Source organism: Acinonyx jubatus, chromosome A3, assembly GCF_027475565.1.
Source record: "Acinonyx jubatus isolate Ajub_Pintada_27869175 chromosome A3, VMU_Ajub_asm_v1.0, whole genome shotgun sequence".
Classification (NCBI taxonomy): Eukaryota; Metazoa; Chordata; class Mammalia; order Carnivora; family Felidae; genus Acinonyx; species Acinonyx jubatus.
This window is the reverse complement of record NC_069388.1, coordinates 38,630,796-38,656,428: the sequence shown is the minus strand read 5'-3', so window position 1 is coordinate 38,656,428 and position 25,633 is coordinate 38,630,796. Positions and strand designations below refer to the sequence as shown.

The window sequence follows — 25,633 nt, the reverse complement described above, 5'->3', positions numbered from 1 at the left end:
TGTTACCTTTACCTTCATTGTAACTGAAATCTAGTTTTGTCCTGAGAACTTCCCCTGCAGGCCTCTCAAGCTTTTTCTCCCGCAACACAATTATATTGGTCCTAGTTGGGATGGTAAATATCGTTCCCTTTCCTTATTGCTACATTTCACTGGGAGAAATAGGAGATGAGGACGGAGAAGTAGCTTGTGGTTCTCTCCAAGTTTTGAATATTTCTGTATCCATGAATTCTAGATTCTCAGTCCCATTATTTAGCGGTTGTTTTTGCTCCAATAACTCTACTCTCCACTCTCATGGTCATAACCTGGACTGTCTTTTCCAAATTAAATGGTTAAGCTCCCAAGTCTCTGAAGACCTCTGGTGCTTTCCAAGTTACTCCATGAATGCTGTAATCCCACCAGGACCTCAAATCCATGTGCCCCTTTCACTGCTTATCATTCCATTCACATCTTCATTTGCCTTCTTACTTAGCTTAGAGTTGAGGACTAAGCTACAGGAGCACAGTTCCTTTTTCAACACCTTGGGAACAAATGTGTTTCAGAACTCAAGAGGGTTTTTTTTTTTGTTTCTTTAATTGTGGTAAAATGTATGTAAAATTTACCCTCATAACCATTTTTAAGTGTACAGTTTGTTAGTGCATCCACGTTGTTGTACAACCAGTCTCCAGAACTCTTTCATCTTGCAAAACTGAAACTCTATAGCCATAAAAGAAAAACTCTCCACTTCTCTCAGCCCCTGGCAACCACCATTATAGTTTTTTTGTCTATGAATTTGATTACTCTAGGTACCTCATATAAGTAGAGTCATACAGTATTTGTCTTTCGTGACTGGGCTATTTCACTTGGAATAATGTCCTAAAGGTTTGTCCTCATGTAGCATGTGTCAGAATTTTCTTCCTTTCTGAAGCTTAATAATTTTCCATCGTATGTATATGCCACACTTCATTTATCCATTTATCCATTGATGGACACTGGGTTGCTTACAACTTTTGGCTATTGTGAATAATGCTGCTATGAACATGGGTGTACAACTATGCTGATATCCTGCTTTCAGTTCTTTTGGGTAGAAAGGTATAAGTACATAAGCATTCTAATTTCTCCACGTTGTAACCAACACTTGTTAGTTTCTATGTTGCTGGGTTGTTGGTTTTCTTTTTTTATAGTAACCATCCTAATGGGTATGAGGTAGTATCTCATTGTGGTTTTGATTTGCATTTCCCTAATGGTTAGTGATTTTGAGCATATTTTCATTTGCTTATTGGTCATCATCTTTGAGGAAATGTTTATTCAAGACTTTTGCCCATTTTTAAATAGAATCATTTCATTTTGTATTGTTGAGTGGTAGGTGTTCTTTATATATTCTAGATATTGACCACTTATCAGGTATATAATTTGCCAATATTTTCTCCCTTCCATGTGTTGCCTTTTCACTCTGTTGATAGTACCCTTTAAATAGAAAAACTTTACATTTTGATGTAGTCCAATTTACCTTATCTATTTTTACTTTTTTTGCCTACACTTTTGGTGTCGTATCCAAGAAATCATCACCAAACCAATAACATAAAGCTTTTCCCTATGTTTTCTTCTAGGAACCTTTATGGTTTCATGTCTTACATTTAGGTCTTTAATTTATTTTGAGTTAGCTTGTGTGTGTAGTATACTTCATTCTTTTGTAAGTGGATATCCAATTTTCCCAGCCAAATTTGCTGAAAAGACTGTCCTTTCCCCCACTGAGTGGTCTTGACATCCTGGTTGAAGACTATTTGACTATAATATGGGAGAGTTACTTTCTAGTTTTTTGCTCTATTTCACATCTGTCTTTGTGCCATTACTACACTGTCTTAATTACTGTAGCTTGTAAAACATTTTCTTTTTCTTTTTTAATTTTTTTTTCAACGTTTATTTATTTTTGGGACAAAGAGAGACAGAGCATGAACGGGGGAGGGGCAGAGAGAGAGGGAGACACAGAATCGGAAACAGGCTCCAGGCTCTGAGCCATCAGCCCAGAGCCTGACGCGGGGCTCGAACTCACGGACCACGAGATCGTGACCTGGCTGAAGTCGGACGCTTAACCGACTGCGCCACTCAGGCGCCCCAAAACATTTTCATATTAAGAAATGTGAGACATACAACATTGATTTTATCTCTCAAGATTGTTTTGGCTATTCAAAGTTCCTCAGGTTCCAAATGAATTTGGGAGGAATTTTTCTATTTCTTAAAAAAAAAATAAAGCCACTGATATTTTGATAGGGATTGCATTGAATCTGTTATCATTTGGGGTAGTATTAACAGTTTAACAATATTGAGACTTCCACTTTGTAAACACATGATGTCTTTCTAGTTATTTTTATTTTCTTTAATTTCTTTCAGCAAAATCATGTAGTTTTCAATGTATGCCTTTTGCCTCCTTGGCTAAGTTTATTTCTAACGACTTTATTTTTTTTTTCTGATGCTGTTATAAATGGAACTGTTTCCTTGATTTTCTTTTAGGATTGTTAATTGTTAGTATATACAAATGCAACTGACTTTTGTGTGCTGATTTATCTTCCAACTTTGCTAAATTTATGCATTGTAGCAATATTTTGTGGAAGCTTTAGAGTTTTCTATGTATAAGATCATGTCATCTGTAAGCAGAGATAATGTTACTTCTCCTTTCTAATTTAGATGCTTTTTATTTCTTTTTCTTGTCTAATTGTTCTGGCTAGGACTTCTGGTAGTATGCTGAATAGCAGTGGTGGAGTGGCATCCTTGCCTTGTTCCTAATATTAGAGGCAAAGCTTTCAGTCTTTAACTGTTGAATATGTTAATAGCTATGGATTTTTTTATATATGGTTTTGTTATTTTTAGGTAGTTTCTATCCATTCCTAGTTTGTGAGTTATTTGATCATGAAAGGGTGTTGAATTTTGTCAAATACTTTCTCTGCATTAATTGACATGATCACGTGGGGTTTTTTCCCCCTGCAGTCTGTTAATGTGGTATATTATATAATAGATTTTTGTATGATGAAGCATCCTTACATTCCAGGAATAAATCCTACTTGGTCATATTATATAATCCTTAAATGTACCATTGAGTTGTATTTGCTAGTATTTTATCAAAGATTTTTACATCAGTATTCATCAAGAATATTGGTGTAGTGTCCTTGTCTTGCTTTGGTATCAGGGTAACACTGGCCTCATAAAATGAGTTGGGAAGTGTTCTCTCCTCTTCAATTTATTGCAAGAGTGAGGCAGAATTCAGGGTTGTTGTTTTTTTTAATAATGGAAATATACTACTACATACACAGACATACATATCATAGATTATAGGAGACTTCCAACAGAGACTGAGGAAATATATTGTTTAAAACATACTACTATTCATGCAGTAAAACATATGAATATCCACATTAAAAGAAGTAAATAAACAACATAAATAACTTCATGTCAGATCCAGACAGGTTTTCCTACCAACTGATTGTCATCACCAGACTATTTAAAAAGCTTTGGGTTTTCAAATATTTTTTAATTTGGGAATTATAGAGAAGGGTTTGAAGGTCTTGTAAAATCACTGCCTCATATAGACCTTCCATTTAGTTACCCTTCTTGCACTCCATCCAATTTAGTGGTAAACCTCAACCCTGACTGAATGCAGTTATCCACCACTCAGTCCTTGGACCTGGTAGCTGAAATGTGGCTGGAAATCAACACAGCCATTCTCATGTTAATTTCCTGACCACAAACCTCAAGTAGGCATGTGTTTCTCTGCAAACCTTAACATCTCCTTTGTCAAGTTAATTGTCCCCCATTTCTAAGGCTACTGTTTCATATTTTCTCCGTCTTCCCAAAATCCAACATATCCATCCCTCACTCTCAGCCAATGACTTTGCTGTTTTTCTTTTTCTCCTTGAAAAAATAAGAGTATTAAGAGTGATTTTACATCCTTTCACCCACTCTTTCACCAACATCTATACATCTACACTGCGTCAACTCCAGATGCAGATTGCCTGAATGTGGCTTAGAAATCTCTACTGAGACATCTAAAAGGCATCTGACAGTTGACATGTTGATTTTTGTCAACCCCAAACCTGTTCCTCCCCTGGCACCTCTCATACCAGTACATGGCTCCTTCATTCACCAAATGATTAAAGTCACACTCCACTTCTTTCAGACCCAACAACACAGCTACTTTGGTCTTTAAAATATATCCTTATTCTAATCACTTAACTACTTTACCACCAGGCACCAACATCACCTATTTAGACTCCATGGTCAACTCCCTGGTTCTGCCTACATTCTTACCCTACTGCAGTCTTTTCATCTCAAATTATGTGTCCCATTATACATCAAATAAAGTCAAAGTCTTTACCATGCCCTTCAGGGCCCTATATGACCTGTTCTTTGCTCTTTATCTAAGTTCTGACCACTCTACCCATTATGTACTCCATTCCAGCCATCTTGGCCTCCATAGTATGTTTAGTATACTCTAGTATACTAGAGATTCTAGTTACTAGTTAGAGACTCAAGTAACTACCTACCTACCTGTCCCTACCACAGGGCCTACTCTTCTCTCTACCTGGGATGATCTGCCCGGTAATCAATGGCTCGTTGCCCTCAATTCATACTTCGTTCAGGTATCTGCTCATCTTTCTCCCTCAAAAAAATAATACAAAAAAAAATTTTTTTAACTTTTTTTTTATTTAAGACATAACCAATTTATTTTTTTTTATAGTTAAAGGTGTAAAAACATCCTTTTTTGAAATATGATTTATTATCAAATTGACTAACATACAATGTGTAAAGTGTGCTCTTGGTTTTTGGGGTGGATTTCCGTGGTTCATTGCTTACATACAACACCCAATGCTCATCCCAACAAGTGCCCTCCTCATGCCTGTCACCCATTTTCCCCTCCCCCCCATCAACCCTTAGATTGTTCTCTGTATTTAAGAGTCTCTTATGGTTTGCCTCCTTTCCTCTCTGTTTGTAACTATTTTTTCCCCTTCCCTTCCCCTGTGGTCTTCTGTTAGGTTTCTCAAGATCCACATATGATATCTGTCTTTCTCTGACTGACTTATTTCACTTAGCATAATAGCTTCCAGTTCCATCCATGTCTCATGGCATTATTTCATTCTTTCTCATTGCCAAGTAGTATGCCATTCTATATGTAAACCACATCTTCTTTATCCATTTGTCAGTTGATGGACATTTAGGCTCTTTCCATAATTTGGCTATTGTTAAAAGCACTGCTATAAACATTGGGGTACATGTGCCCTATGCATCAGCACTCCTGTATCCTTTGAATAAATTCCTAGTAGTGCTGTTGCTGGGTCATTCTATTTTTAATTTTTTGAGGAATCTCCACACTGTTTCCCAGAGTGGCTGCACCAGTTTGCATTCCCACCAACAGTGCAAGAAGGTTCCCATTTCTCCACATCCTCGCCAGCATATGTTGTTTCCTGAGTTGTTAATTTTAGCCACTCTGACCAGTGTCAGGTGCTATCTCATTGTCGTTTTGATTTGTATTTCCCTGATGATGAGTGACATTGAGCATCCTTCCATGTTTCTGTTGGCCATCTGGATGTCTTCTTTGGAAAAGTGTCTATTCATGTCTTCCCATTTCTTCACTGGGTTATTTGTTTTTCAAGTGTTGAGTTTGGTAAGTTCTTTATAGATTTTGGATACTAACTCTTTATCTGATATGTCATTTGCAAATATTTTTTCCTATTCCATCATTTGCCTTTTAGTTTTATCAATTGTTTCCTTTGCAGTGCAAAAGGTTTTTATCTTGATGAGGTCCCAATAGTTCATTTTTGCTTTTAATTCCCTTGCCTTTGGAGATGTGTCAAGCAAGAAATTGCTGCAGCTGAGGTCAAAGAGGTTGTTACCTGCTTTCTACTCTAGGGTTTTGATGGTTTCCTGTCTCACATTTAGGCCTTTCATCCATTTTGAGTTTATTTTCGTGTATGGTATAAGAAAGTGGTGTAGTTTCATTCTTCTGCATAAACAAAATTTTTCCTAAACACCTTTCTAAAAGAGCATACTCCATCACTTTTTAATTGAAATTTCTTTTGAAATTTCATATGTTTTATCACCACATGTCATTATGTATTTATGTAATTGTTCATATTTGACTTACTTCTGGGAACTGAGCTCCATGAATACAGGCTTTTTTTTTTTAAGTTTATTTGTTTTGAGAGAGAGAACGTGCGCACATAAGTGCCTGCACATGTGAGTGGGGGAGGGGAAGAGAGAAACGGAAAGTGCGAATCTGAGGCAGGCTCCATGCTGTCGGGGCAGAGCCCTATGCAGAGCTCAATCTCACCAACCTGGAGATCATGACCTGAGCCAAAATCAAGAGTCTGACACTTAACCAACTGAGCCACCCATGGGCACCCCCATGAATACAGACACTTCACTTTTTCACTTATATCTCAAAGCCTTAATTAATCTTTAAAATATAATAAGTGCTTGATAAATGTTTGTAAATGAAAGAATGTCATTGTTTGGTTGATTTCTTTTGTTTGTTTAAGTAGGCTTCCACCCAGGGCAGAGCCCAATGCCAGGCTTGAACTCAGGACCCAGAGATTATAACCTTAGCTGAGATCAGGAGTCAGATACTTAACTGACTGAGCCACGCAGGCACCCCAAGAATGTCATTGTTGAGCAATATTTGTATCAGAGACAAAATATAAACTATTTGTCAATAACTTTAGTGAAATTTATTAGAAAAAAAAAGATGCTGAAACTAGTAACAAAAAAGACAGTTTTCTAGAGTTTCCTTTTGATTTTAATTTACTTATCACGTGTACCATGAATACTTAATATGGCTATGGGTTGAAATATAATTTTCTGCTCCTTGCAGGTAAAAATGCAGAATATAAATATTCCAGTGTGTACTAGTTCTTGATCATCTCTTAATTTCAGAAAGCTACCCTTATGATGCATTTATCGATTAACAGAGGTGTTATGCTAGCACCATATCATTAGTATCACTAATGCTATTTTATTTTCCCCTTTTACTTTCTACTTTGCCATTTTCCTACATTTCAAAAGTCATCCTTGTATAGCTGTCTATTATTGTTATTTGGCGACTTTGGACAGTAGATGTACAAATACAAAAAAAAATAATTAGCACTGTCTTTTCTAGGAAAAAGAAATGTTTTCACTGATGAATGAGTTATTTCTTCTCTGTAAGAGATAACTATTCTCTTAACTCAGGGTGGCTATTGTCGTATTTGCTTTGCTGTCTTTTTTTTAATTTTTAGGTATATTAGGAAAAAGTATTCTAAGATTGTTTTATATCCTTAACTGAAAATACTTTGGGAAAAATGAAAGACACTAAAACCATCACTAAAAACATATTTACTTAAATATAAGCATCTCATAAATAACATCTTACTTTAAGGGGAAAACACTACTAAAACAGTGAGATTTTCAAGTTCAAAAGTGACGGTCCCTTTTTTTCAAATATTATATACATTTATTTAAGATGGCCTACAAAGCTTGACTAATCTGATATGCCTTAAATTGCTGATTAAAACCATAATCCAAACAACATCAGTGTGAATATTTGCAATATGTGTAAATATCTTCACTATCTGATGAGTGATATAAATTTTTGTACTATTTTATTTCTGTATTTTAATTCCATTTTAATTTGTCTGACTACCTTCTTCATTTACCCAGGGTAAGGGTTCCCAAACTTTAGCATGTATCAGAATCACCTGAAGGACTTGTTAAACCACGTTGCTGGGCTTTACCCTCAGAGTTTCTGATTCTGTAGACCTTGAGTGGGTCTGAGAATTTGCATTTCTAACAGATTCCCACGTAATGCTGATGCTGATGCCCCAGAGACCATACTCAGAACCAATGACCTAGAGAAACCTAGTTTTCTTATAGGAAAACTCTTCTTTTTTTCTCACGTTCTCCTGGCTTTCTCCATAACTTGGGTTTTCTCTGATAATGCCTGGAGCACTAATGTTCATACTCTTTGGAAATATAGTGGTCTACACATAGGATATGGAATCCACATCTATATGTAGTGGAGAAAGTGGAAATCTAGTTCCTCCCTCTTGCCAAACCAGAGACAGCAGCCTGTGTTGCTCTCTCTGCCACAACCCTGTAGCACCTCATTCATTTACCTCAACAAGGGCCACTAAGGAGGAGGTGCTGACCTCATCTGGGATTGCCATTACTGTTGTTCTCACTGATGTTTTCAATAGCTCTTATCTTTCACATGCTCTTTATACAGAGAAGTTTTTCAGCAGAATTTAGAGTATTACACAGTGACAAGGAACAGTGACTGTTTTGGGGCATGTGAGCCAGAAAAGAAAAAGGGACAAAGATAGTTAAGGAAAGCAAGAAGTGCCCTTGTTGAGCCCTAGGGAAAAGTCATTGATTGGTAGGCAAAGAATCCTTACCTGCCAGTCCTTTACCGTCACACCTATCGCCCTTTTGCAAGGAATGATACTCTCTTTTCATTCCATAGCAAACATGGCTCGCAGTTATTCCTCTGAGACAAACAAACAAACAAACGTAGTTGGTTTTCATATATAGTCACACAATTTGGAAACATTACCACATATACAGTTATGTGTCTGGGTGGAGTGAAACTGATTCTCTTCTCCAAAATTCACCTCTGCTCCCCATTCTTATTCATCCTTACAACTAGACTCTTCATCCACTCAACTAGTCTCACCAAAGAAGTTATCTTTGACTTTGTCCTTTCTCTTATCCCTACATCCCGTCCATATCTAATCTCCAGCTGCACTACTTCCAAAATGTATCCTAAGTTTGCCCAGTTTATCTCCGTTGCTTCTACACTTCGAATCTCATCATCCTTTCACCTAGTTGACTACAGTAGTCTCTGAACTGTGCTTTGCTCCCACTCTTAATCCTGTGCAGTCTCCTCCTTACATGTCATCCAGAATGTCCTTTCTTTCTAAAATATAAATCAGAACATGTCACTTAAAACCCTCTGATGTCTTTCTCTTATCTTTTGAATAAAATGCTAACCCCTTACCATATCCCTATATGATGTGACCCCTTTTGTCTTTTACAATTCTCCCCTAGCTAATACTCATCCAGCTACTTCAGCCTTAATCCTAGACCATACAAGTTTGTTCCCACGTTAGAGCATTGATACTTGCTGTTCCCTCTGCCTGAAATGCTCTGCCCCTGTAACTATGCAGGGCTGCTTTCTTGTAACTAAATTCTTGGCTCCAAAGTCACATCTTCATTGAGACTTTTCTTGAGCATCCAATCTGAATTAGCTCACCAATCCCTCTTCATCCTGCATTTCACTCTTTACATCTCCTTGTCTTAATCTTTTCATAACATATATTCACACCTGACACTAACTTGTTCACTTGTTTACTGGCTATTGTCTTCTCACAGACAAATGGAAGCTCCATAAGATCAGAATCCCCTGTCTTATCTGCCAGTCTATCTTCAATTCCTTATGAATGTCCAGGATAAATGCATTGAACGATGAATCACTGATTATTATAGCTCTTAAAGAACAAGGTTGAGGGGCACCTGGGTGGCTCAGTTGGTTGAGCGTCCGACTTCGGCTCAGGTCATGATCTCGCAGTCCATGAGTTTGAGCCACGCGTCGGGCTCTGTGCTGACAGCTCAGAGCCTGGAGCCTGTTTCAAATTCTGTGTCTCCCTCTCTCTCTGACCTTCCCCCATTCATGTTCTGTCTCTCTCTGTCTCAAAAATAAATAAATATAAAAAAAATTAAAAAAAAAAGAACAAGGTTGATTCATTACTTGATTATTTCATACCTACTGCCTCCCAGAAACTATTTGAGGAGGCTATGAAAGCCCCATTAACACTAGTCATATTGCTGTTGTTGAAAATTAGGGGTCTAACTTATATCAGCATCAAATACATCTCTGGCAGCAGTGGGATCCTAGTATATGCTAAAATTACTGCTCACTGCCCTTAGGTGAAATTAGGCCAGAAAATATATAGAATAGGAGTATTTTCTGCTAGTATAAAGGTTTTTAGATATTCTGCTTAGGATATAAAAAAACTATATTTCACAAAACTAAATAATGTTTTCTGATTTCCCAAGCTGAAGACCTCATAGTTCATTGATGAACAAAGCAAATTAAATAGCCAAAGTACCTGGATCCTAGTAGTTTAGAATATGAAACAGAAAAACAATAACATTTATTTACAGAGGACATATATAGTCAATATAATAATAGATAATATATATTATTTACTATGTATAAGGCTTTTCACATATTAATATATGTGAACTTGTATGATCCTTACATCAATCCAGTGAGGTAGGCAATATTATTACTCCCATTTTACATTTACTATTTATATTTATTGTAAACTGAGTCACAAAGGCGTTAATTAACTTGCCCACAGTTAGACACAGCTAATTAGTGGTGAACAGAAAATACTTAGAAGGAAATGTAAATGAAATTTTTAAAATCTGTAACATATTTATTTTGGAGTATGATTAATTATGAACAATTGTGAATAAGTTATCTGTTCATATATTAACAAGTTATCAATGTTTCTTGTGTTTAAAAAAGTAAACTTGTGTGTTGTTTTAAAAGTAAAACTTGTTAATTATCATCCAAACAATACGATGTAAAAACCTTTAAGTCAAGCCTCTAGTCTTAGCGGACGGCTTATTCTTTTAAACAGGAAGCTATTAAAAATGTGTTCTGCATCCCAGTACTGTTTTTGTGTGTTTGTTTTTGCTTTCAGGCAAGTGTCATAGGACTAGATCCTACTTTGGAAATGTGTCTAGCGACAAAAAACATGATCTAACCACAAATAAATTAGGATTAAATGTATAGCAAGATAAATTCAAACCTTCACTCCTCCAAGCCCACAGATGGTTTAATTTCTCTTAAGAGAGGATGCTTCTACCTTTCTTATGCATTAAGAAAACAAATGATTTCCCCCAAATAAATCCATACATTCATTAGGATCCCGTTTCCTCAAGGCATTCTACTTGAGATGAGAAATATACAAAAAGGTTTATAAAGCATCTATAATTAATTGAGTAGATAAAACATGAAATGTATGCCATAGAATGATCTCAGCTGTAGAGACCATAGAGCAGTGAGCTACTGCTAACCAAGAGGGGAAAACACCAGAAGGTCAGAGGAAAGGGAAATCACTGTGGGCCAGAGTGAAATGGGAGAGCTTTGAGGAGAAGGAATTTGAGGTAGGCCTGAGAGCAAGGAGTGATATTGGGAAAATAAGAAAGAGGGAGCAATGAAAACTGAATGAGCAAGGGCGAGAGAGTAGGAAAGAAGCCCTTCTGTTTGGGGAACAGAGGGTAGAAGAGTTTGGCTGTTGTGGATGTCCATGTAGGCGTGGGAGTAATAACAAGTAAGGTTACTATGACATTTTTAGGCTAGACTGTGAAGAATCTTAGATTCTGTCCAAATACGTTTGATTTTACACTGTTGTTGCTGGGAACTGAGGGTTTCTGAGTTGGGCAGTGATATAATCAAACAGATGCTTAAGAAAAACTCATGCAGCCATGAATCTTCAGGAGACAGGGAAGTGAAGAGACAGGAGGGCGAGGTAAGGCATTTTGGAACACCGTGTCACTCTGATTGAGAGCTATGGCTGGTCCTTAATGGCCATTAGGAGTTTAAAAATACTTGCAAAGCACATACTTTAAACTTAGAGTTTAAAAACAGACTTCCATTGCATTTGCTGTTTGAAAACTAAAATGTACATTATAAATCCTTCAACAGAAAATTCTGTCAGTAATACTTCTGAAATACCTTCAGAACCCATCCACTATCACCCTACCATCTTCTTTACTGCCACCATCAATGCTCAGGAACTTCCCTCTTCCCACCCTTTCCCCAATGTATGATATTCTCTATATAGCAGCCAGGGTGACTCTTTTGCAATTGAAGTCAGTCAGTATCACTCTTCCACTCAGAACCTCCAAAGTCTCTCCTTCACACAGAACACAATTCACAATCATGATGGTGGCCTCAGAGCTGCCTCTGCCCTATTTACTACCACCTCCCCCATTCTGCTACAGCTACTCCATCTTACTTACTTGACAACAGTGTGCTCCTCCTTCAGGGCCTTTGCTTTTACTTATCACTCTGCCAGAAGTCTCTTTCCTGCAGTGTTTGTAGGATTAACTGTCCCCTTCTTACCCACATAGGGGTCTATTCAAATTTTATCAGAGAACTTGTCCCTAACTATCCGATGTCAAATAACGCAACTTTTATCAATTCTATCCCTACTCTTTAAATAAAAAACAAAACAAAAAACTCCTTTTAAGTCATCACAATTCCAGACTTTAAGATGTATTACAAAGCTATAATCATCAAGACAGTATGGTATTGGCACAAAAACAGGCACATAGATCAAAGAAATAGAATTGAGAACCCAGAAATGGATCCACAAACATATGGCCAACTAATCTTCTACAAGCAGGAAAGAGTATCCAATGGAGAAAAGACCATCTCTTTAGCAAATGGTGCTGGGAGAACAGGACAGCAACATGCAGAAGAATGAAACTGGACCACTTTCTTACACCATACACAAAAATAAATTCAAAATGGATGAAAGACCTAAGTATGAGATAAGAAGCCATCAAAATACTGCAGGAGAAAATAGGCAACAACCTCTTTGACCTCAGTTGCAGCAACTTCTTGCTTGACTTGTCTCTGGAGGCAAGGGAAATAAAAGCAAAAATGAATTATTGGGACCTCATTAAGATTAAAAGCTCCAGCACAGCAAAGGAAACAATCAACAAAACTAAAAGGTAACCAACAAAATGGGAGATTATATTTGCAAATGACATATTGGATAAAGGGTTAGTAACCAAAATCTATAAAGAACTTAACAAACTCAACACCCAAAAAACAAACAATCCGGTAAAGAAATGAGCAGAAGACATAAATAGACACTTTTCCAAAGAAGACATCCAGATGGCTAACAGACACATGAAAATATGCTCAATACTGCTCATAATCAGAGAAATACAAATCAACACCACAGTGAGATACCAACTCACACCTGTCAGAATGGCCAAAATTAACAACTCAGGCAACAACAGATGTTGGTGAGGATGTGGAGAAAGAGGAACACTTTTGCACTGCTGGTGGGAATGCAAACTGATGCAGTCATTCTGGAACACAGTATGGAGGTTCCTCAAAAAATTAAAATAGAGCTTCCCTGGGACCCAGCAATTGCACTACTAGGAATTTATACAAAGGATACAAAAATGCTGATTTGAAGGGGCACATGCACCCCAATATTTATAGCAGCACTATCAATAATAGCCAAATTATGGAAAGAGCCCAAATGTCCATTGACTGATGAATGGATAAAGAAGATGTGATATACATACACAATGGAATACTACTCGGCAATGAAAAAGAATGAAATCTTGCCATTTGCAACAATATGAATGGAACTAGAGGGTATAGTGCTAAGTGAAATAAGTCATTCAGAGAAAGATGGGGATCATATTATTTCACTCATGTGGAATTTAAGAAACAAAAAAGATGAACATAGGGGAAGGGAAGGAAAAATAAGATAAAAACAGAGGGGAGGCAAACCATAAGAGACTTAAATACAGAGAACAAACTGAGGGTTTCTGGAAGGCAAGTGAGTGGGAGGATGGGTTAAATGGGTGATGGGCATTAAGTAGGGAACTTTTTGGAATGAGCACTGGGTGTCATACATACGAGATGAATCACTGGGTTCTATTCCTAAAGCCAAGATTACACTGTATGTTAACTAACTCGAATTTAAATAAACAAAACGAAACAAATCCATATATGCTGGCTGGGGTTTTTCATGGATGGCCTTTATCAGGTTGAGAACGTTATGTTCTATATTAGTTTACTGAGTATTTTTATCATGGAGGTGCTGGATTTTGTCAAGTGCTTTTCATCTGTTAAGATGATTGTGTGGTTATTGTCCTTAATTCTATTGATATGGTATATTAATTATTTTCAGATGTTTAGAGACTTAGTTTTAACAAATGATATTCTAACAGGGAAAAAAAACCTCCTTTTATCAGTTGATTATTATCTTCCCCACCAGAACATCAGTTTTTGAGTGCAGAGAATTTTTTTTTATGGCTGACTCCCCAGTTCTTAGACAAAGGCCTGAGATAAACACTTAGTAAATACCTGTTATTGAATTACATAATCTTTGGGTGCCTTATAGAGTTAGAGAAGGGCTGTCTTCTGGGGTTCCCTAATACTCCAGATGGATGTTGCCCTTCCCACTCTCAGTGGGTAGGAAAGGAATCAAAATCCAGAAACATGGCTTCTATAGAAGGAGATAGGAAGAATAGCACCATACAATCAGAGGTGTTTGCCGAATTTGTACTGCCTCTTCACCAAAGCTATTGGCTATTTTTGAATTGAAAATTTTTCCTTTAATGCCAATGACATATGTTAACCCCATTGTGCCAAAGAATGCTGCAGGTTCATCAAAGTCCATGTGTACTTCTTCATGGTGTCCAGATAGATTGTTTCCATTCTCCCCTGGCATTTGGGTGAGACCCTGTGACAGTCCCAGCCAATGGAAAATGTTTGCCTCTGTGTGCCACTTCCAGGTCTGGCCCATTAAAGAAAAGAAAAAAAGCAAATGAAACAAAAAACAAAACAAAAGCCCTTTCTGCACATGTTCTTCTGTGCTCTTTCCCTTTCTGTCTGCTAGATGTTAATGCTCCGGGAAACCTTGGAATCCACATGCTGAAGCTTGGCATAACTTTTGTCTGCCTGGGTCTCTGAATGACAGCACAGAGCAGAGCTACCACTGACTTGAACACCTGCCTGTTGATTTTGAGCCATTACACACTGTGGGTCTGTTTGTTAACATGCAATATTTGTCACCTTCTTACTTTTAAAAAAAATTCATTGCTTGTGCGAAATTCAAATTTAACTGGGCACCTTGTATTTTTATTTGCTGTATCTGGCCACCTTACAATAAGGAATCACATTTAAATTCCTTACATATCCACCCAGAAACTTGTACATGAAGGTGTATAACAGCATTATTCATAATAGCCAAAAGGTGGAAACAGCTCAAATGTACACCAGCAGACGGATGTATGAACAAAAAGTAGTATATCCATGTAAGGAATATTATTTGGCCATAAAAAGATATGAACTGCTGATACATGCTACACAACATGGATCAACCTGGAAAATGTTAAGCTAAGTGGAAAAGGTCAGTCACAAACACCCATATACTCTATGATTTCATTCATATGAAAATCCAGAAGAGGGGAATCCATAGAGAGAAACCATAGATCACTGGTTGCCTCAGGCTGGGGGGAAGGGGAATGGGAGGATAGGGAGGCTAACAGCTAAAGGACTCATGGTTCCTTCTTGAGGTGATAAAAATGTTCTAAAATTGACTGTGGTGGCAGTCGCACACTTCTGTAAATAGTCTAAAAATCATTAAGCTGTACACTTTAAAATGTACAACTATACACTTATAGTATATGAGTTATATCTCAATAAAGATGTTTTTTAAAAACAGTCCTTATATGACTGTATGTCCCAGCAAGCTCTAGCATCTGTGTCACTGCTCTGCTGCCTTAGCTACCACTTAGGAAGGCATTAAGCATTCCAGAAAGTGATCTTTAAAAGAGGGAGTTTAGGGACGCCTGGGTGGCTTAGTCGGTTGAGCGTCCGACTTCGGCTCAGGTCATGATCTCACAGTCTGTGGGTTCGGGCCCCGTGTCAGGCTCTGTGCTGACAGCTCAGAGCCTGAAGCCTGTTTCCAAACCTGTGTCTCCCTCTCTCTCTGCCCCTCCCCCAGTCTCACTTTGTCTCATTCTGTCTCTCAAAAATAAATATAAAAAAAAATTGTAAAGAGGGAGTTTAAATTGTGATATTGTATAAAAAGCAAATAAATAAAAACCTTGATTCTTCTTGAAGTGGTGTTTGACAAATAAAGAATTTTTTCAGTCTCCAAATATAATCTTGCCTGGAAAAGTAGATATGTAAATTATGAATATGTATCTCCATAAAGCTTTTTAATTTTCTCTCTTAAAATCTTCATTTTCTACTACTCAAAAACAATCCCTCCAAATACCTCTCCTTAGTTAAAATATATTAATTATATAACTGCTGGAAAGTACCTTAGAAAACATTTTTTTACATTTTTCTCCATACAGTCACAAGATCACTATACTTCCCACCAATTTTAAATTTGTAATATATAAGGAATACCAACATCTTCATTTTTTTTAGCTCACACGATTGATATTACCATGACAACTTACCACTAGAAGGGTAAAATTGGTTAAATTCTCCTACTATTTTATTTATAACATTTAGATTTTAATGCATGGCTCTGCAGTTCAGATGAAAATGCAATAGGTTTAAAAGTTTTTTATTTAGGGACACCTGGGTGTCTCAGTCGATTGAGCGTCCAACTTCAGCTCAGGTCATGATCTCACAGTTCGTGTGTTCAAGTCCCACATCGGGCTCTGTGCTGACAGCTCAGAGCCTGGAACCTGCTTCAGATCCTGTGTCTCCCTCTCTCTCTGCTCCTCTCCACTTGCTCTCTCTCTTTCAAAAATAAATAAACATGTGCTGACAGCTCAGAGCCTGGAACCTACTTTGGATTCTTTATTTCCCTCTCTCTCTGCCCCTCCCCCCACTCGCTCCTGCTCACTCTCTCTCTCTCTCTCAAAAATAAATAAACATTTATTAAAATGAATTATTTAAGTCATCTATGATTTTGATTTGAAAAAAGCAGGAATTAGAGTAATTTCTAATATTTTTGACATGAACAGATGAAAATTGCACTGTCTTATTTTATCATAGAAAGTTACCCATGAAAAAATGAGTAAAAATATTTTTCTTTGTAGGTATCAGTTAACGAAGTCAAGCGACTTTTATCACATATATTGGAACGAAGAAAATTGATTAAAGTAATCTATCAAAGAGAAAATGCCTTAGGAAAAAAGAAGATTCAACGTAAATTAAGAATAAGAGGAATTCAAAATAAAGATCTCTCAAAAAGAAATAAAAAGCATTGTAAGTAGAATTCTTTCTAACATAAATTTAAAATTACTTGATGTAATCTAAAATAAAATTTTAAATCTACTTTCTGAAAACTCTTAGAATATAGTCATAAATATTTATATACACAAAAGCTTTAAATTTTGTGAGCTTCTTTTAGATTCAGAATTTGTTCTGATGATAATAAGCAAGGTTGATAATTAGGACTCATGGATTAACAAAAAATCTCCAGGGGTGCCTGGGTAGCTCAGTTGGTTTAGCATCTGACTCTTGATTTCAGCTCAGGTCATGATCTCACAGTTTGAGTTCAAGCCCCACATCCAGCTCCTCACTGAGAGTGTGGAGCCTGCTTGGGATTCTCTGTCTCCCTCTCTCTCTGCCCTTCCCACTAACTTTCTCTCACTTTCTCACAAAAGTAAATAAACATTTTTTTTAATCTCCAAAATTATGTGGAGAAAACACGTGTCAGTTATTCTGCTAATAGAAACACTCATGCTGAAAACAAAACCAAAATTAATATAGTGCCCCTTTTTTTTTCTAGTCTAGCAATCTAAATCTCTTCCTAGTAAAGACATACCTGGTTAGTTGACAGATTTCTGTGGATGCAAGAAGGGTCTAGAAAATATAAACAATGTCTCCATAGCTTCTGTGTTCAGCAGTTAACTAGCCCTCAGTTATAAAATTTAGGAATCATTTCCAACATTTAATCATTTCCAACAGTTTCATGAAAACTATCTCTTTTCTAACAGATACGTATGAATTTCTATTTTATTAGCATCTTATTTAACAGAGGGAAACTTCTTTGGCAGACAAAAATTAAGGATATCCGTTTTTAATGGCATTATAAAATTATGAACATCTTAAATTCATTTTAAATCTAAGTCATATACATTGAAACATTAATTTGACAATTTTTTGATGTAGAAACATGGCTTGCCTTCTATTTAACATTGGTCTAATGATTGTCATTTCTAGTACAAACCACACTCAAACTGCATCATCCATGATTTCCCATCTTACATTTTCAATGAAACAAGGGACTAAAAACATTTATGGAACAATCTGTGAAGAGAATCCTTCCAGATATTTGTAGACTTTTTCCTCAGTAATTTATAGATGCTTCACCTACTTAAATCTGATAATTATTAAGGGCTCTCCTTTATCAGGTTTTTTCATTGTTTTCCAGTAATGTTAATAGAAACACATTTTCTTTTTGTAATCAGTTTACATATTTTTTAATGTTTTAGCTATTTTTTAGAGAGAGAGCACAAGTTGGGTAGGGGCAGAGAAAGGGGAGGACAGAAGATCTGAAGCAAGCTCCATGCTGACAGCAGCGAGCCCAATGTGGGGCTCAAACTCACCAACCATGAGATCATGACCTGAGCCAATGTCGGAGCCTCAACCGACTGAGCCACCCAGGTGCCCCCAGTGTACATATTTTTAATTCAATTCTATAATTATAGTAAACAGGAAAACTGGCACAAAAACATTTGGGATCAAACACTCCTGATCATTGGTAAGCGTGCAAGGTGGGGGAACAGAATTGAACACATTTACTAAAGGAGAATCCCACTACCTGCAAGTATTTAGTGTGCTGTAGACATCCGTAAGAAAGTTAGATAGAGGAAATGAAAAGTGTTGATTAATTTGGCAAGTAAGGAAGGTACAGATTGTTGAAGGAGCTTCTGCAGTTTAAAAGAGTAAATAAGAGGGGCGCCTGGGTGGCTCAGTCAGTTAAGCGTCCAAATCTTTTTTATGTATATACTTTATTGCCAAATTGGCTAACATAGTGTGTACAGTGTGTGCCTGGTTTGGGGGGTAGATTCCTGTGGTTCATCACTTACATTTCTTTTAATATGATTTATTGTCAGATTGTCTTAAGTGTCCAAATCTTAATTTCAGCTCAGGTTATGATCTCACAATTCATGAGATTGAGCCCCACATTGGGCTCTCTGCTGCCAGTGTGGAGCCTGCTTGGGATTCCCTCTCCCTACCTCCCCTATTCGCAGTGTCTCTCTCTCTCTCTCTCTCTCTCTCTCTCTCTCTCTCTCTCCCCCCCCCCAAAATAAATAAGTAAACTTTTAAAAAAATAAAAAAAGAGTAAGTATATCACTACATTGTACACCTGAAACTAATATAAAACTGTATGTTCATTATACTGGAATTTAAAAACAAATAAAATAAAAGAGTAAATAATACCACCCTTCAAAAGAGATCTCTTTCCCTTATGTAGAAGTGGTTATATTATACCTAATAATAACAAATAATAAGTTATTTTTAATTGAGAATTTTCTATATTGTTTTAAGTGCTCTACCCAATTTAAGATAGGTTATATTATCTCTACTTTATAACACTTGAAATTTGCAGCACAGAGAAATAATTTGCTTAGCATTATGAAAGTTACCTAGCAGGAAAACTAGGATTTGAACTTAGATGGTCTGGTGCCAAAGTCCTCTAGCCATTATGCCATATGCTTCTCATAAAAGTAAGGTGACAATAATCAAGAAATTTTAACGTCATGCTCCTGAAAATGGCTTTGGGCAAATACTGAATTACATGATAAAGATGCTACAATTTCCTGACCACCAAATTTACTTGAAGGTTTTGAAGGAAGTAAATAATAGTAAATAATTGCAAACATCTTTATTTTAGAACTCACAACTATAATGTATGCAAAAGACTTCAAAATTCATGTTTTGATATCAAAACGAAGATTTCAAAGAAATGCCTTCCTGTTCTCCAGACCTCTAGAGAGTGTTACATGCATTCATCACTGACTACATGAATGTTCCAAAGACATTTGAGAAGCCCTGTCTTATAACAGTCTGAAGATTTACATAAATTAGAAAAATATTTCTTCCTGACAGAAGTACATATAGAAGGGTGGTCACTGCTAATAAGACCAATAGATAGAAATTGAGAACTAAGGGACTCCAGAGGACTCTTATTGATTCTAGTTGATAATTTTTTATGTGAGTCTTATTTGATAATGATTTTTAATTGTTTTACCTTAATATTTAAGAGTGTTTTCTCCCACATTTACTCCAAAAGGCTGCTTCCCTGCTCAGTTGAAGAGTTCTAGATATGACATAAAAATGTTGACATGCATGGACTTGAAATATCAGGTAGAGCTCTGATAGGAAATAAATGGCACATTTAAATTGAGTCCTTTGAGAAAAAGTTTAATAAAGGGTTTGTTGATTACATCAATTAATTAATAAGCTATTCTCTCCTAATTTTCTCTCACTCAAAATTTTGATCAGCATCCTTCCAATCTTTTACCCCATGTTTTTTTAGAGGAATTAACAAGATACGGCCAAATTTAGAGCTTAGAGCCCACAATAATTTACCATAAATCTCTAGGATTATATTTACCCACTGATCAACCAGATAAAAATCTAGTGATGAGGTTGAGAAAATAAAACCGTATTTACCAGAATGCCTTGTACAGTGTGCACTGCCCTTGTTATGGAAGATACCTTAATAGGCATTTGTGGATAGAAGGGAGATAAACATCCCCTCCTGATCCCCTACCTCCAACTCAACACAGAAGCCTGGTGTCATCTGATTCCAAATATTTACACATGGAAAGAAATTGCACTGTAGAGCCAGGGAGAAGAATTTTGTTATTTTTGTAAAAGTAAGAAGAAGAGAGAATGGGAGAACAATGGGAGAAAGCAGACATAAGGATCCAGAAAGGTGGTTATTGACTGCGCTAACTTGAGAAACCAGCACAACTCCAAAGTTAGGGGAACCCAAATGATATTTTAAAATTGGTGATGCCTAAGCTGACCATTAAAAGTTGTTTTTGTTCTTAGAATTAATCATCTTTCATTCTGCTCTATGAAATCATTGGTAAAAATCCATATTCCTGACAAATGCTTTTCAAGAGTGAATATTCTTTTGAGACAACTTGAAGAGTTGTTGGTTTCACTGTGGGTCACTGTGAGACAGTCCAGGAACAGTACCTCTCAAATCAGGAATTAAGAAAGTAGGGAAAGCCATGGAGAAGTAACCTTCTCTAGAGGGAGGGTTTGAACTTTACAAGCTGTAGAATAAACTGGGAATATAGGTTATACATGGTTAGCAAGCTGGCTAAAAACCTTGTTCAAGTCTGTTCTCACTCAGTTCCCACTTCAGCATTTTACACATAGGATATCATAAGAGATGGAATATAGGTGTTCTATAAAAGTGCTGTTCCCAAGACTTACTAGTCTTCCACATACGAGAAATGAGATTTAACTTAACATTATCAAAAACCTTTCCTAATTCTTAGTGACCACATCTCCTTAACTCAAGGCTTACAAACCATGTATAATAACCTATTAGAGAAATCGAAGCGATTAACATCAAGCTGTTTCTAGAATATGAATATATTTCTCTACATTTTGAAAAGAGAGAAACTGTTTACCCATTTTCCATTTTCCCCCTACCTAGAATTTGTCAAATAATAACCAATAGCATTTGCACTACCATTACTTCAAGGCAAGATCTGTGCCTGGCATTGTATCTGTCACATACTTAATATGAATCAATATTTGCTGAATTAAATTGAGTTGAATTCTTTTTATGTAAAGCTAGGATATAAAATCAGGTCTTCTGACTCCAATTTCAGCATTCTTTGCAATATACTACACTATAAGTGCTACATAAACATAAGAGAGCCTTCCATTTTTAGAGTATATTTGAATATTGTTTTACAGTTGAACATAATGCTTTCACATCCATTCCATTTTTTTTAATGCCATGTTCATTTTCCCTTTAGGTATCTTTTCACTATAACTTCAATAGCAATCCTTTTTTTCTGAGACAGAATTGAGTATCATAGATTAATTACCTTTATTAAATTGTTAGCAAGACAAATCAATAATTAATCATGCACTGGGAACAACGGAGCATATTTCTGCTGGCAACTGGAACACTACTTCTAAGTCCTTCCTGACAAGTCCTTACTGGAATTTCTTGGAGTTAATCATCATTAATTTTGTTGATCAGACCAGATCACTACTATGTTCTTGATTGGAGAAGTTTGTCTTGCAATCTTGCTTTAAGCTTGTCTTGGCATTCTTTTTTATCACTTCTGGGGTCTGTGACCATTTGGCTAAGTTTATCATGTGTATTCTACTTTATTGACTTTGGAATATATGTGGAGGACATTGCTAAGTGCCATTCATATCCCCCCTTCAATGAGATTCTTAGAGCCCAATTACTGGAAGTGTAGTTCACAGACAGCCTTCAGCAGTGAAGAGACTGTCTCAGGTGCAGAGAGGCATGTAGCCCGAGGTCATACCTCTTCCCTAGGGCTGCCAATTTCCAATGACTAATCTATTCAGGAATATAAAGTCCTGACCATCTCAGCCTAACTTGAGATGGAGGGCCAGTCAACTGTTTCATTAGCCTTGCATCACAGCTTCTCCCTCTGCCTAATCCTACTTTTTCCCCAGGAGTGCTTCCCAGGGGTGCTTCTTAATAAACACCCTGAACTCTTAGAGTCTGCTTATCAGAGAACCCAAACTGCATACCATTTAATACCTTTCCTATTGCTGAATTTTTTTCTTTAAATCAACAGAATGGTTTTTAATAAGTTGATTTTAAAAGAAAATTACTAAATCTCTCCCATTCTAGCAAAATGGTAGGCTTATCCAGTAGGAAAATCCTGCTACTATAAATACCTAAAACTAATGCCTAAAATATACCAAACTCCCCCCCCCCACCGTGTGTGTGTGTGTGTGTGTGTGTGTGTGTGTGTGTGTGTGTGTGTTTAATGCAAAGCTGGTTCACAGGAAACTGAAATCCTCAAATGCTAGAAGTGATGAAAAATAAGGATGTGAATTGATGTTTGGCAGACTGTGATCAGAGCTGGTAATGCGTGAGCCTTGGATTTTTAAATCCCAGGCTGGGAAAATCAAAAACACATTGGGATTTTTGACAAGACAATTGGAATGAAGAGCTATGAATAAAACTGAGAGTTTTATAGAGTTGTGCATGCAGTGAAAGGAATATTAGGAAAAAACAGATAAGCCACCTACCATTTTAGGCAGATATCGAGGAAGTTCTTCCTCTATTTAGGCTCTCACAGGGAAAAACATCTCCCTGAAAAACCCTACACCACAGCCCTGTACCTTATACAGATTTGAATTTGAATTTATGCTACCTGTTTTTTTTTGGTAATTTCAAGTCAATATGTTCACATATAAGAATTTCCTTCCATCGGTAAGATGATAAGTCTGCAAAACTGACAGAAGCAACACAAAACCAGTTTGGAAAAACATTTGCACATTTCCTACATAAAAAGCCTTGTTGAGGATGAACTTACAAGAAAATTTTATAAATTGCACCAATTTAAAAAAATCTATTCATAACAAAAAATCTACTCAGACTCAGTTTGCATGTACATGCACTGACATACATACACGTGCACAACATAAGACATAGCACGCCCAAGTCTTGATATAGTAGAACAACAATGTGGAAAAAATTGTGGAATAAATATATGTTTAACTTGTTAAGAAACCGTAAGAAAAAAGAGAGGTATCATGAAAAAAGGAGTAGACATCTGTGAAAAAGAACCAAATAGAAGTAAAAAAAAAGAAAAGTATGTTCATTTAAATTAAGTGAATGGCTTAAACAGAAGATTAGACACTGTGGAAGAAAAGGTTAATGAACTAGAGAAAGATCAGAAGATACTGCCCTGAATGTAGCCCAGAAAGAAACTAAGAGTTGAAGGACAGAGACCTTTAGATTAAGACAATGTCAAAGATATATGCTATTTGAAAGAGATATGCTTAAAACATGATTCAAAAAGACTGAAAGTCAGTGGATGGAAATGATATCACAGCCAATACTAAGCAAAAGAAATCTGATATTTTATGCAGTATAGACTTCAAGGTAAAGCCATAAATAGGGAGAAAACATTATCACATAGTTTTCAAAGGAATAATTCACCAGAACGATATGATGTTGATGTTGAAAAATTCAGGAAAATCTATTAAACCATGAAAATTAATGGAGTTTGGCAAAGTTGCTGGATTTAAAATTAATATATAAAAATCAATAGCATTTCTGTATATGATACAAAAAACAACTGAAAATTAAACTGCTAAAATATTATTTAAAATAGCAATAAAAACTAAAGGTACCTAAGAATAAATCTAACAAAATATCTACAAGATGTTTAAGAAGTGGAAAAACATAAAACTTTATTGAATAATATAAAAAATACCTGCATAACTGAAGAGTTTTTATGTTTCTGAATGGGAAGATTCAAAGTTTAAGATATCATTTCTTGCCAAATTAGTTTCAAAATTGCCCAAAGGGGTTTTCATAGAATTTAATAAGCTAATTTTAATAGTATATATGAAAACAAGTCCAAAGACAGCCAATATACTTTTGAAGTAGAATGAGAAGTGGAACTTGCCCCATTAGATTCTTACTATAAAATTATATTGTAGAAAACATATGGTATTGACATATGGATTAAAAAAATAGAAAAGAGTCTAGAATCAGTCCCATATATATAGGGGAATTTGGTATATGACAGAGGTATTACAAATCAGCTGTGAAAAAATAAACATTGTATGCAGGCAACTGATTCTCATTTGGAAGAAGAATAAGATCAGATCCCATTCTCACCTCATACACAAAAGTAACTTCTAGGTGGATTAATGACCTAAATATGAACATCAGAACTTTAATAATAATTTTTTAAAAAACATTCAGATATTAATATAAGAAAGGAATTCTTACAAAAGACTAAAGTAAAACCATGATGCCAAAATTCATAAATTTGACTACCTTAAAGTTAAAAGTTTTAATAGGTATTTTTAATTACAGAGTGAAAAAGAACCCACACGTTAAAAGAAGATATTGTAACAAATAGAGCCAAGAAAGAATTGGTTGTATAAAAAACACCTACAAATCAACAGGAAAAACAAGTAGAAAACTCAACAAAGGGGCACCTGGGTGGCTCAGCTGGTTAAGCGTCCAATTTCAGCTCAGGTCATGATCTTGCAATTCAGGAGTTCAAGCACCACGTTGGGCTATGTGCTGACAGCTTGCAGCCTGGAGCCTGCTTTCGATTCTGTGTCTCCCTCTCTCTCTGCCCCTCCCCTGCTCACACTCTGTCCCTCTCTCTCCCTCAAATAAATATTTTTTTTTAATTTAAAAACTGAACAAAGGATACAATTCTTAGAAAAAAAACCAATAAATATACTTAACTAGTAAAAACTAGCAGAAATTCAAATTTGATAAAGATTTATCATTTCACATTGATAGGCAAGATTAAAAGATCAGATAACCCCTAAGCAACCCAGAATTTAAGGAAATGAGAACTCTTATACATCACTGTTGGGAATGTATGTTTGGTGCAACCTCTTTGAAGAGCAAAATGGTGATATCTAGTAAAGTTTAAGATGCTTATATGCTATACTTGGCATATGTACTTTTAGAAATATATCCTACAGAAATTCTCACATATCTGTATGAGAAAATGTGTGCAAGGATTTTCATTGCAGAACTGGTTTTTGTAGCATTCAAGTGGAAAAAGTTAGTATCTGTGGAATGGGTAGGGTAAATAATGGAGGAATAAATAGATAAACTGGTTTAGTCATACAAAGAATTTTGACCATTGGCACTGGTTAAAATGA

General features: G+C 36.2%; 1 protein-coding gene across 10 annotated transcripts in view; it reads left to right on the top strand.

Annotated features, from left to right (window-relative positions):
• Positions 1 to 25,633, top strand: part of SEL1L2 (SEL1L2 adaptor subunit of ERAD E3 ubiquitin ligase) — a 121,734-nt gene that overhangs the window by 26,850 nt on the left and 69,251 nt on the right. For all 10 annotated transcript variants that reach the window (XM_053201340.1, XM_053201341.1, XM_053201339.1 and 7 more), the window contains one exon: positions 16,834 to 17,002. Coding sequence is in view for 4 of the 10 variants with exons in the window: in XM_053201338.1 (XP_053057313.1) it covers positions 16,834 to 17,002 (169 nt within the window). In the remaining 6 variants the exon portion in view is untranslated. The remainder of the gene's footprint in view (positions 1 to 16,833; positions 17,003 to 25,633) is intronic.